The 14,530-nt window shown below is 37.5% G+C and overlaps 1 protein-coding gene across 6 annotated transcripts in view; it reads left to right on the top strand.

The window, feature by feature from the left end:
• The window catches only part of LOC131439191 (PDZ and LIM domain protein 3), a 124,547-nt gene that overhangs the window by 57,464 nt on the left and 52,553 nt on the right, over positions 1-14,530 (top strand). For all 6 annotated transcript variants that reach the window (XM_058609920.1, XM_058609924.1, XM_058609921.1 and 3 more), the window contains exons 2-3: positions 6,290-6,639; positions 6,703-6,886. In XM_058609920.1, coding sequence (XP_058465903.1) covers positions 6,290-6,639; positions 6,703-6,886 — 534 coding nt within the window. The remainder of the gene's footprint in view (positions 1-6,289; positions 6,640-6,702; positions 6,887-14,530) is intronic.

Raw genomic sequence — 14,530 nt, 5'->3', positions numbered from 1 at the left:
GGGTGTCTGCTACTAGTGTGTGATATTGGTAAAAGACGGTACAGCGGTTGATTATAAACTTTAGCTATTTTATGATAAGTGCGACCGAAAGAATAAAATGTAAAGTCGAGGTAAAATAAACGACATGGAAAGTAAGGTAAAAGAATGTTAATGAATTGAAGTATATGAAAAAGTATGCAATTTTCACAGCCGGTAGCCGGTTCTACTACATGTTTTATGCTGCTGATTTATGCTGTTTAGCATGACTTACATATGCAAAAGTAACATAAACGCAGGCTGGCTTCGTTTGTTAGAGATCGTTTAATTGGTTTAATCGAAATCGAGCATGGGATAGTAAGTATAGGTTTAACTAGGTTCAAAACTGTTCCCACTTGGAGGTCATATTTGTTGCTGGCACACGAACCAACTTCGGCTATTCCGGTCATCGGAATCCGGTTTCGGAATAGTTGGAAATGGTGATTAAAAACTGCAAAAAGGATCTCACTCACTTTTCTTTAAGATGGCCAAATCGATTTTCACAAACTTACAGTCTTACAGTTTCATACGGAATTCCTAAATTTGTTGTGGATACTACTTCCGGTTCCAGAACTACAGGGTAAATAGGATTTGTAGAGTTTGTTAGATTAAGTCCGAACTTCAATGAACAGTTGCTTTTGCGAATTCCTCAGTAATATTTATGATGTTATGAGTAATAAAGACTGTCCCAGAGAGTATGGACGCACTTTGATTTCACTGTAAATAATTCACAAATGTTAGATATTCAAATTTTATTTGATACACTTATAATATTAGACTACAACAACAGAATATTATTCTCAACATTTGCTACTTAGCCATTATAGACTAGCAGGCGCACCTGCTTGCGAACGTTCCTCATTAAATTCCGTACAGACTTCTTAGCGACAAGTTTTGGTACTTTTTTTCAATCTTGTTCGAACTGTTGAATGGTTTCGGCTGCCGAGACATGTTTCCTAAGATGTGCCTTCGTTAATGCGCAAAATTCCGCAATTGGTCGAAGTTGTGGGCAATTTGGTGGATTAATGTCGTTTGGGACGAAAGTGACATTTTTGGTAGTATACCATTCTACCGTTGATTTTCAGTAGTGGCAAGAAGCAAGATCTAGCCAGAAGACAACAGAATCCTTGTGGCTTCGAATCATGGGTAGAAGTCGTTTTTGTAAACATTCTTTGGTGTATATTTCGCTGTTCATTGAAGCAGTGGTGGTGAAGGGTTTCGAAATCTTATCGCAGCTACAAATTGCTTGCCAGACCATAGCTTTCTTACCAAATTTTTCGACTTCAATTTGTTTCGGACTACGTTTTGGTTGTTTCTGCTTCTTATAGGTTCGAAGATTCAAACGTTCTTTAGCACGAAAAACATTTGACTTCGAAGTGCCATTTGACTTTTTCGGCCACATCCCGAACTGAAACCTCCTTCTTTTGCTCGAACGCCTTCAGTATACGTTTATCCAACTGAGGGTTAGCAGGACCTTTCATTCGACCCGTTTTCGGTTTATCCTCACCGAACTTCCTGATTGCATTTCGCACGGCTTTTTCACTTACTCCTTCCATTTTTGCTATCTTTCTCAGTGACAGTTCGCGTTCTGTGCACCATTTGTACACAATTTTTCGACGTTGTTCTGCTGAAAGTTCACGCATTTCGAAACAAACTAATGAAAACGAATAAACAACTGCACAAGTGGTTAGAGAAGAGTGTAAACATCAGGACGCAAGCATAAAAATTGAAAGATTCTGAACCATTGCGAAATGACAGCGGTTTTTGGTTGCGTCCATACTTTCTGGGACAGTCTTTATTAGAAAAGCATCATTACATCACCAGGTGGAACCAGGTTTTTATGTTCTGTCATTACATTAATCTTCAAGAATAAACAAGTCACATTCCATGAAAAATAGCGTTATATTTCAACGATTTGTTTTAGTCTTTGTTAAGACGTAGAGCCGTTTTGAGCTAGTTTTAATATGATCAGTATCTAACAGGGAAACAGTTTGGAAAACTGACATGTGAACACAATGATGTAATGAAAACCACGAAAATGTTACCACAGAGACGGGACTCGAACCCGTAGCTAACTCCTAACCGGGGAAATTGTTTTACCAATGAAACTACCCTGCATATGAAGAGAAAGTCCAATTGATTGGACGAAAACTAAGCATGCTTCGCTGTACTTAGCCACCACGGTATTCACTTACAGTTCCGTATCGACGGAAACAAATTCAACAGAAACACATACAATGATCACGAGTCTATTTCTACCCATCTGTTCTTGCCGCACGATACTGATTCGAGACTTTTGTTTTTGTCTATTTCGCTATCTACGAGGTAACACACGATAGTTTCATCCATCGATTTAATGGATCTCCACTAGAGTGTGGTAGCAGCAGTGACGATTGTGTGATTTAAAACACAATGGTAAAGGTAGACAAACCTTTTATTGACCTTCAACGATTTGTTTTAGTCTTTGTTAAGACGTAGAGCCGTAAGTGAATACCGTGGTGGCTAAGTAGAGCGAAGCATGCTTAGTTTCGTCCAATCAATTGGACTTTCTCTTCATGTGTTTTCATATGCAGGGTAGTTTAATTGGTAATACAATTTCCCCGGTTTGGAGTTAGCTACGGGTTCGAGTCCCGTCTCTGCGGTAACATTTTCTCGGTTTTCATTCCTTAATGTGTCCACATGTCGGTTTTCCAAACTGTTTCCCCGTTAGATACTGATCATATTAAGCGTTATATTTGTTTACCTCGACAAATAAGTCGAACTTTGTTCCAAGCAAAACATATTTGCGGAGCCCACGGTGTATTTCGAATTATTAAAATCTGTTGAAACCAATACTTTTAATTTTCGTCTTCGACTTGTTAGTGCATTAGCAGTTTATGCATAAATTGCTAAGCAAACGTAATGGAGTAGAGTTTACATCACTGGGAGTACGATGCGGCACCTCTCAAATAAGACTCATTTCAATGTGTTATACTAATACTGATTCGCGAAACGAAAAAATGTTCAAGCGATGGATACTGCGAATTTACCGCCCAAAATTAAACGATGGCAACCGATCGAAGCGCCATCTGCATATTATTGTCGGTGTTATCAGATTCAGATGGAACGTGTGAAAGTAGATTTATATGAAATGTGTAAAAAATTACAAGTCAATCGTGTCATTCAAGATGAAAATCTAAAATTGGTAAACAGCAATCCCATTCGCGATTGATTAGCTTATTTTATTTTTTCAGTAGTACTGTGTCATCTCGCGTTGTTTATAGCAATGCGAATAGGAGAAGCAGGAAACTCGTGACATCGTTCACATAGTTACAATGTCTTATTATATTTCTATAAATCGGACTAGAATAAACTCCGTCAATTATCCGGGGAACGTTTGATCAATGGATCTATTTTTTTCGGGCTAAACGCTAAGTTTAACACTCTCGCGTGAAGTTTAGATGTTAGAGTTTCGATGCTGATGACATTACTTCATATCGCGTAAGGCGTTGTAGTTCGATTGATGATGATCAAGTGATATCTTACCAGTATTACGGCTGTCTTGAGAAAAAAAGCAGAACTCAATGAATTAAAAGTACAAATTGATGTCGAACCTCCCGACAGTCGGCTGTCCGGAGTTTTACGAGTCTTGGAAGAAACTTCGTATTTTAGTAGGAAGCACACTTTTCTCGAAGTTGGCTGATCCGATTTTCTCAAATTTAGATTTAAATGAAAAAAAAGGTCTTAATGTCCTAAACAAAATTCCTGAATTTTATTTGGATCCGACTGCCAGTTCCGGAATTACAAACAATGTGAAAATAATGTCACTCACTTTTCTCGGTGATGGCTGAACCGGTTTTCACCATCTAAGATTCTACTGAAAGATCTTAAGATGCCATAAGAATATTCCAATTTTCATTCGGATCAAAATCCTGGTTCCGGAGGTAGAGAGCTTAGTGTAAAAATGTGATTTTCTCTAGTTTGCGAACCATGATATCTATTGTTGACTGAACCGAATGTCACTACGCCGATATCCAGCTTTCGGTTCCGGAAGTACCGACAATAGTAATCAATTGTGATAAAATGGAGTTCATTTCACTTTCTCACATATGATTGAATAGCTTTTCACTAACTTAAATTCAAATGTAGTTGAAGTATTTCAGGGAATTTCGGCTATAATATATCGAAGAAAATGAATTATATGAGAAAGGCAGCATTGCACCACTAGGTGGATTAAAACAGGTTTTTTCTTGACGAGCCAAACGAAAAGTTAACACATGGCGACATGTCTTCCGATAGTAGTCATTGCAGGTACCTCATGGATGACCAGTTTGTGTCAAGTGCACATGACTAACTTCACATTTTTACGTCTCGTGTTCGACTCATATGTGCATTAGCCGAAGCCGAACCGTAAACACATTATCGCACCCATCGTACTCTCAAGATCTCGCCCTTGCTGGTTCCCCACAAATCTGGACTCACGCCAACGCCGAATTACGCAGAGGTAATATTGTTTGTTGACGGTCTAACCCTGAAAGTGCAATATCTATTCTGAAGTGCCGAAGGTAACGAAACCACTTGACAGTAATGCTGGTCGCCAACAGTTAGTAGTTCTTTGGGGGGTTGTTACCGGGGTACGTAATTAATTCAAATTAGTAATGTGCACTCCCAAGTACCATGTTAAGTTGCTGTCCTGTATTTTTCTACTGATTAGGCAATTTGACAAATTAGTTTATAGTACTATTCTAATAACTGCTGTATTATGGAAAAAGCGCATTTTTTCTGTGTTGTTCAACATATCTTTCAGTTTTTCCGTTATTACGAGTATCTATTCACAACTGTAATCGTGCAACTGATACAAAGACTCATGCGTTGATTCCATCACAAAGGCGGTGATAAAATCAGCGAAAAAACAATTGTGAAACTTATGAAAACTACTACATATTGTAAACAAGAAAGGGAATAACGTTCACAAAAATATGCAAACTTAATATCTAATGAATAAGTTTCACGTTCGATTTTCAATACAACTGCTCCTAACACAAACATGGATCTTCTAAAATAATCTGCACATGAAAAGTGATAATACGAAAAATCGACAACGAACTGCATTTTTATGGTGAAACATGTATTCGTACGCCCGAAATTTTCAAGCGCCTTCGAATAAACGTTGTTTGATGATTGTACACCAATTTCTGTGAAAATAACAGTCTATTAATTTTCATGAGAATCATCGAAACGATGTTTAAAATACTTGTATTCGAACACTCTTAAAACTTTCAGACGATTCTTATCAAAATACTGTGTTATTGAATATGAAAATTCTCGAGATGAGTTTCTCTTGAATATTTTCCAATATTGCATGACTTATATTTTCTAAATAACAGGAAATATTAACAAATTAATATTTCGGAGAGAAATGCTCTACGTTTTGTTTCAAGGCATGTTCTGCCCACCCTGTTCGGCAGAATACTCATCGACTAAAACGTTGAATCATTGCATCCCACATTGGCAAAACAATGCGTATATCCCATGCATCGTTCAATTTCTGGTAATTAGTTTCATAGTAGTTATAAACACTCCAAACAAAGTGTTAATAAAAAGTTACATACATTTGGTATAGCTGAGTACTAAATCTGATATTTCATCACAATTATTGCATGAGTTGATATGTATGAAAGTTGAATAAGCAACTCGCTTCAAATGTAGTATCTTTTCTTCTCAAATAAAATTCAGCTTCCAGTCGGTCAACACTTTTTCATGTAGTTTTCGACATTTTCCTTAGTCCTCGCATCGGAGGTCCTGTCGCTCGCATTTTTATCGGATATTCCAATGCGAAATTTGAACGAGAACTGGTTTCAAAATATGTTTCGTCATAGCAACCATCGTCATAGTAATTCACACCGGAATATCATACTTTGCGAGTAGAACCTTCATACCTCGACCGTAATTGCCTTCAATTTCCTTTCTCAAAGAATGTACAAAACTCAGTACGTGGGAAAGACAACTTCTAAATGCTTATAAAACATCACCGAAAACGGTGAACTGGTTCTAAAAGGTTATTTTTCTTCCCAAAACCTCTATCCTCAAACTGGTCACTATCGAACTTTCATTCCGCTGTCCTTTTTCGCAATTAGATCGAATGTAGGGGACTGTTTGATAAAGGGAACCCTAAGAAAACAGGTTGTGTGAGAAAAATTTCTTCGCTGACAAATCACGCCGAACCCTTTTCTTAGTGGAACACAATTAAAACTGGTATTTCACCCAAGTGCATTTTTCTTTCTCGTCCTGCCAGGTTCAAGTCAACAGTCCGGCACAGAAGGAACTGCTACGTGGTGATATCATTACCAAAATCGACCAGTACGATGCCCGCGATCTGACACACAGCGATGCCCAGAACCTCTTCCGGAACGCTGGTGGGGAAATCAAAATGACCATACGTCGTGACGATCAGATTGCCCTGCACCAGAGCGCTCACCAACCGAATGGACTCAGTGTATCACCGTTCAGTCCAGCTCTGAGTCCCATTCCGCCCGCTCAATCCGCTCAACCGTTCAAGCCACAAGTCGAACCGAATCAGTTTCCTCAGCAAAAATCACTACATCAGAATTTTCCACCACCGGATCCGACTCAGCTCTTGCCAAGGTAATGTATCCGGAGTAGGTTACGGTTTCGAAAAATAATTACAAACAACATATATACTTTTAGAATCAATTCACCACTTCCCCACGGACCGCATGCCTATGCAGCGGCCTTGGAACATCCGACGGAAACTTTACCGCAAACGATCTTTCCGAATTTGGATGCCAGTGGAGCCTACCATCTGCCCAAAACTCCCTATCCGCCAGTGGCTCCCAACTACGAGGACTCCAACGAATCGATAACCAATCAGGTGAGTGCCAAAGCGTGAAACCATTATAAAAGGATCACATAAATAGTGGCATCCGAAAGCTTGTATATCTCAGTGGGTGTGTGTGTGTGTGGTTTGTGATGATAATAGGGTTGTGTGACCCTGAACGGTCGGATAACAGCAAGCAAACTTCGAGTATCTATCCATCGTACAGAAAACTAAATAGTGCCATCATATCATCGTTCTGTGGTAGATATGAGCTGGCTCTCTGGGAACAGACCAGGAGCAGTTTGATTGGTGTGATTTTAGTGATGCGTGAAATTGGATTTAGCTTCCGAAAGAACCTACACGATGCAGGGGAAAAGCTGGGTGGTTTAACTTGTGTGTCTTGTGTGTAAATAATATGCTGGGGGTACCACAGATTTTTCCGACGTGGAAAACAGATTGGGATTCCGAGAGGATCGCGTGACTATTTTCTACATTTTTTTTTCAAAAAACTTGTACACCAATATTGCATTTCTCCGACCGTTAAATTTTACTTCTTATGGATTAAAAATAATATCGAAGTGAATCGTTTTTAAAGATCTACATTTAAATATAATTTCAATTTTATCTAACTTTTTTCCTGCAAATCGAAATGCAGATTTCTTAGGGCAGAGATGTTTTTAGACTCGACCGTCTTGACAGTATTTCTCTTTAATTCAGCGATCTTCATATTTCATTACGTAAGTAGGGCAAACTGGTCATGATGTCAATTCATTAAGTTACAAAAATAATTATTTCGAATTTTTCACATCAATACATTTTGACATCGATTACAGCGCAGTCGTTAAAGGCGAACCATATCATGTTTTATTAGCGTACAACTTTTGCCAACAGTTTATATAAACATGTTATATTTATACTGCGCTCAAAACTAGAAATTTTAGATGGACAGATACTTGGACACTATTTCTGTTTACTATCCAGCGCAACTGTCTTTTGATAGCTTCCATTAATTTTATCGTTTCACCGGAAATAGTCAAAAACGACAAGTTAAAAGATTGATTATTCGAAAAGCTGACATAAAAAAATAAAAAAAATCACGTTGAAAGGAAAGTAATCGATGACTCTATTATTTTAAAAGAGATCAGGGATTACATTATTGATCATTCGAGATTTACGGTGACGACGTGAGATTATAACATCCTACAGTTAGAGGAATCGATTTTTTTTAAATCAGTATGCTGTTTAAGGGGCGGGTAGGGTCTAGCACATTTTAAAAATCATTTATTTTTTTCTTTGTATTTTCTTATAGTGAAACATTTCAAGAATATTCTGTGAAATTTTCATGGCTTTTGGAACAAAACTCAGCAAGTGATGGGCCTTGTCTTTGCTCATCTCATACTGCGAAAAAGTAAGAGCATTGCACACAGGCCCAAGGCGGTTGACTTAAAAACTTGACAAAATGCTTTTCAGATGTTTCATTATAACAAAATACAAAAGAAAACATATGATTGTTTGAGAATGTTTGGGGGGGGGGGGTTACGGGCAGCCCAGAGTAATAAATTGTTTCCTTCGTTTCTATAGACAAAAAACTTTAAACGCGTTTCTCTTAAAAGCAAATTTTGAAAGTCCGTGTCCATTGTCATTCAGAAACTACTGCACCAATCTTTTTCAAATTTTGCATACACTTTCAATATATAAAATACCAAACCCCAACGTTTTTCTTTTCATTGTTTGTTACTTTGGGGAGGTTTTACAGCTACAAAATGGCGGATTTTTTCGTGAAAAATCGTAGTTTTCACTTTGAACAACCACCAAAAATTAAAAAAATTAAAAAAATCAAACAGAAACGTTGGGGTCTAAAAAAACTTCTGCTTTAACTATGCTGAGTTCATTTGTTCACTTCTGATTAGTCTGCGCTGAGATACAGTGGACACCGCAAATCATGATTTTTAAGAAGCGTCCTCGAAAATACCTCTTCACCGACTTATTTCGCAATATTTTTCCACGAAAAAATACAAAATGTTGTTCGAATAATGCTTTTCATCACGAAAAACATTTGAATTTATTTTGTTGCACGATAATTCTAAAAAAAAATCACAAAAATTATTAGTTTTTCATCATTTTGACCCAACTCCCACTTAATAAAGCAAATCAACTATCCAAAAAAAATGGCTAAATGATCAAAATTCTGTTAGGTGTACAAACCACTCAAAACAACAAATATCGGGAAAAACAGAAACTGTGAAAGAATAGGAAACACTATTGGAGTTATCAAATGTAACATAAAAAGCCTGATTTAACCCACCTAGGGATGCAATGAAGCTTTTTTCATTTTATTCATTACCTCTTATAAATTACAGCAAAATTCATTAAAATACTAAAAAAATAGAAAAGTTTAGAACCCAGCTTTAAGAGCTTCTTTCGCATAATACTACTATATTTGAATCTAACTTAGTGAAAATCGATTCAATCATATTTGAAAAAATGAAATGAGCTCCATTTAAAGACTTTGAGCACTATTTTCGGAACAAAAATTTAAGCTTGCTTCAGATAGAATTAGAATAAAGACAATTGCCTGTATTTCAGTTATTTATTATTGAATTCAAGATCTTTCGTTTTTACAAATGTAGCGTTTTCTTCATACTTTTAAGAAAAAATACGGATAAAATTATTCGTCACGGTTTCGAAAGAATTCTTGAATTTTTCCTGTAACACGGCTCATTAGGCGGGGCACACCTTCTTCGTCCATCGTTTTAGCTATCTTATTCCACCAGGTCGTCATCTGATTGATGTCTTAGACAACCTTTACCTTTGCCTTGAGTCTCCTCTTCATGATTGCCCAGTATTTCTCAATAGGGTAGAACTGGGGGCCGTAGGGTGGATTAAGGTTTTTCGATGCAAACTGGACCCCTTTCTCTGCATACCATTCATGAACGACTTTGCTGTAATGACAGCTTGCCAAATCTGGCCAAAACATTACGGGATGGTCGTGGGATCGAATGAACGGCAAAATTCGTTTTTGGAGACACTCTTTTTGGTATAGTTTCGATTTCATTGTCTTATTTGTAACGAAAACTTTCGTTTTTTTGCCACAGCTGCAAATGCCCTGTCAAATCATAAATTTTCTTGCAAAAACAAATTTAAATTTGGCTGGAACATCCCCCCGAGCCGTTGCCAAGTAAAATTTTTGACTTGGGATTTGTCCGAAGTCTGCCTTGACATAGGTTTCATCGTCCATCAGAAGACACCCGTCGAACTTGATCAGCACCTGGTCATGTAGTTTCCGAGCACGAATTTTGTCCACACTATTCTGTTTTATGGTCCGATTTGGCTGTTTGCTAGCTCGATACGACTTGATTCCTTCCCGGAGTCGAGTTCTCCTCACGGTACTATGGACAGCACCGAATTTTCTGGCCAAATCACGGTCCGACAGTTTAGGATTCCTCTTAATCGTCTTCAAAATCTTACCACGCAGTTTCCGGTCGACAGTTCCACTCCGACGATTGGCTCGAGGCTTCAAAATCGTCGTCAATGTTTCCTTATACCGATAACGCGCCATACGGTATTTCTGGGCTATTTCAACTGTTTAGCTAGCCTAGATGCTGACCACAATGGATTTTCCATTCCATTTCCCTTCTTTCGGCTATCATGTTGATTGTTTACAAAGTACAGTCGATTTGCGGAATGTCAAAAATCATTCGTGAAGCTGACAAAATTCCCGACACGTTGGCGCCAAGAACTTAAAAAAAAAACGGAAAAGTTTGTTACAATTCCAAATGAAGCAAGCTTTAGATACCGTATAGTGATATTCGGAGTATTAAACCATCCGATAATTTGTACTACGAACTAACACAGTTTTAATCCAATTTAAAAGAATTTCCAAAATTTTCTGCTCCTTAGATTTAAATGACGGTTTGAAATAAATGACGGGTCCAGTACAACTAAAAACAGTTCGTATGGCCAACAACAACTAACAAGACCTACTAACTGGAACAGTTTCGAGCACAAATTGGAAGATATTTCTCGATTTTCAATTGTTTATGGGAGTATCAGCCCTGATAATTTGAATTTGATTTGATTGATTGATTGATTGATCAATTTAAAGAACTCATAACCCATCACATGATCGGTTATCGAAAAAAATACTCTTGAAATTGACATTTTTACTCTAAGCACTCGATCTCCGGAACCGGGAATAGGATCTTGGAATACTCTTATGGTATAGGGAGACTTCACAGTTGAATCTAAGATGGTAAAAATCGGTTGAGTCATTTTCGAAAAAAGCTTCTGACATTATTTTCATTTTATTTGGTGCATATAAACCTGTAATTTCGGAACCGAAAGTCGGATCGGATCCGGATTTTCAAGTGGAACCATAAGGCTTTTCATTTGAATCTAAGTTTGTGAAAATCGGCTCAACCAACTCCGAGAAAATTGAATGAAAATATTTATCACACACACATATATACAGACATTTTCTAAGTTCGTCGAGCTGAATCGAATGGTATATGACATTGGGCTCTCCTGACCTCGGTTGAAAAGTCAGTTTCCACAGCGATTGCAAATACTTTCACAAATGAGTCCAGTATCGAATTTGTATCATTTGAATTTATTGAGAACGACTCAAAATTTAAGGCTCAGCAAGTGAACAACTGAAACATGAAAGAATGTTGTGATGTTGTCCGTTCTAAAAAATTTTCATCAAGCGAATTCAACAGACGGAAGTTCATTGTTCAGACATTTCAAGGGGGGATAGAGTCTAACAGACGAAAAAAGACACCATTTTAACGAATTTTCAAGAGCTATTGTTCAAAGCACCATTCGAACTATATTTTGCAATTTTTTCTTGAAAAAATATTGAGATATAAATCGGTGAAAAAACATTCTCCAGGAAGCGTTTTTAAAATCATGATTTGCGTAGTCCACTGTATCTCAGCGAAAAATTATCAGAAGTCAAAAAATCCAAGTAGCATTGTTGTAGTAGAAGTTTTTCTAGACCCATCGTTTTATTTTTTTTAATTATTTTTTTTATAGTTGTATAGTTATCTCCCCTAAGTAGCAAAAACGAAAAGGAAAACGACGGGGCTAGGTATTATATATGTAAAAAGTGTGTGCATAATTTGAAAATAATTGGTGCAGTAGTTTTTAAATGACAATGGACAGGGACTTTTAAAACGTGATTTCGAGAAAAACGCGTTTAAAGTTAATTGCAGGGGTGGAAATAGGCAAAAAAAGTAAATAAAAACAGTCAGTATCCTTTTCATATCACATTTTTATTGTAAATATTATAATAAATTTTGAAACGAATAATTTTTGATAGGATAAATTGTGGTTTTACATAGAATTTAGAAAGGTCTTCAATTTCATTTTCCACAATTTAAAACATAATCGCAGTTTTAGTTTTGTCACCCAATATTTTAATCCACGGTTCATTTTTTTGTGCGCAAAATGGGCCTATTTCCACCTCTGGTTTATTGTCTACAAAATTATATGGGGCGCCTAGAGTCTAACACTTTCGAAAATCATATTTTTTTCTTCTTAGTCAATCGAAACAGAACTCTTAGGGCTTCAGTTCGTGCTCGCATCTCAGACAACACAGTCGAAAATCGTTTGCGGTCGAAGCAAAAGAAACAAAGACAATACAGTACAGTGAACAATAGAGTGTACGGAATGGTCAAATACGATTTAACAAAGCCTGAAACTTGGCCAACAAGGCCAAATTCAATTTGTATAGATTTCAAGCGTTGCAAAGTTAGACCAGCAGCAAATGAAATTGAAATATTACTTAAAGAACGAATGCATCTAGACGCTAATAATGTAACTGAGGTTCAATTCAACAAGGCGTCTAACTGTGTGTACATTATGTTTAAACGTGGAAGTGATGCAATTGCATTCGCTTCTATTAACTACGAGGTGCACAGCGTTGAGTGTGACAACATTAAATACAAAATTCCTGTGCACATGGTGGACAATGCCATAGAAGTACGCGTGCTTGACCTTCCCCCGCAGGCCACCGATCAGTCCGTTCGAGAGATCATGTCGCAGTACGGTGAAGTTCTTTCCATCGAAAGAGAAGTATGGCGGAATTTTTTCCCCGGCATCCGGAATGGCGTGCGAGTGGTACGTATGCAACTACGTAAGGCAATTCCATCATACATCATTTGTGGTCAAAGTGGGACACATCCGTGTAAAACGCTGATTACCTATGAAAATCAGCTGGTTACATGTCAGTTTTGTGAACAACCTGCACACTACGGTAAACCTTGCACTGAAACTGCGAAAAGAACATCTTCAACAAAAGACAAGGTCAACCGTTCAACAACGAAAACTAGTGAGCGTAGTACTCCTGTTTCACCATCAAACCAACCAACAACTGCAACCAATGTACAACAAGGCGCTCCTACTGCAACTAGCAACGAGCTCAAGACTGCGAACAACAAGGAAAACGAAAAGAAGACGGAAATCAACAACAAAACCACCGATGCGGTAATGGAGGACGAGACGAGCCACGAACAAAGTGCCCCTCAACCCTCGCAGGAGGGAAATGGAAGCTCTTCTCCTCCTAGAAAAAGAGTGACAACGAGATCCACTTCGAAAAATTGTTTATTTAAAAAATCGGCTAATTCGGCCACGTAAAGCTTGTGCGGCCTGAATAAAAACATCTTTTAAATAAAAAAAAAACTCTTAGGGCTGTGCGCATAGGGTTGGATCGAACCCTAGCCACCCCTCAAATAAATATGATACATCGACCGCCATTGGATATTTTATGGGAGAATGTAAAAAGTTTTTCATCACTTTTTTTCTAGTTTTTTCTACATATAAACTACATATCAGTAAAATACTTATACTTCGAATAGAATAACAACAAATTTCTTTTTGGTGTATGGATAAGACATGATTGTGTTTTATTCACTCAATTCAGCCATATGACGCCGGTATGTTAGCACCAGCTATTTGAAAGCACACCAAATACGTTGAGCCCCTCGCGTTTTGAGCCCCAAGCACTGCGATGTTTTGATACTTATCCCGACTCTCAAATTGTGAAAATTACTTCCACTTGATGTCCCAAGATACTATGTGCTGTATTTTAAGTAAACCGGTGGGAGAATCGACTCAAAATTCTCTAATTTTCGTGCAATAAACAAGATAAACCGTAAAACAATTGCATTACTAATTGCATATTGACGTTGCAATCAGCTGATTTTGAAATTCCGGTTTAGATCTCAACAAGATGGCGTCGGGATAGACGGCCGACTCAATTTATTGCTGCATTCCGCTTACCAAGCTTTTTTTAACGATCGCAGCAGGCGTACATGCCGGACGTAAACAAATTTTTTCGGAAATTACCATTTTTTCATTTTTTTAGAAAATGTAACAAATGAAGTCTTTGTGGTCGTAATTTTATGCTAAGTAGAAGTGAATTTTAGTTTATTTTTCACGTGGAGACGTGTGATTCGAATCACGAAACCTGTATAGACTGGCTCATGAAATTCTTTCATCATTACCGAAATGTGTTAAATTGATGATTTTATGGAACTAGTGATCATAGAATCTCGATTTGACAGGAATAAGATAGTCGGTGGTTCTAATTTTCATCAATTTTTTTGCACTTTTGCACGATTAAAACCAACTTTTCATCCTTGGTTCCAGCTCATACCATGGTCGTATCGCCAGCTTAGAGCGAATCCCTACTCAAAT

The sequence above is a fragment of the Malaya genurostris genome, chromosome 3 (genome assembly GCF_030247185.1).
Source record: "Malaya genurostris strain Urasoe2022 chromosome 3, Malgen_1.1, whole genome shotgun sequence".
Taxonomy (NCBI): domain Eukaryota; kingdom Metazoa; phylum Arthropoda; class Insecta; order Diptera; family Culicidae; genus Malaya; species Malaya genurostris.
This window is presented reverse-complemented; position numbering and strand designations above follow the sequence as displayed.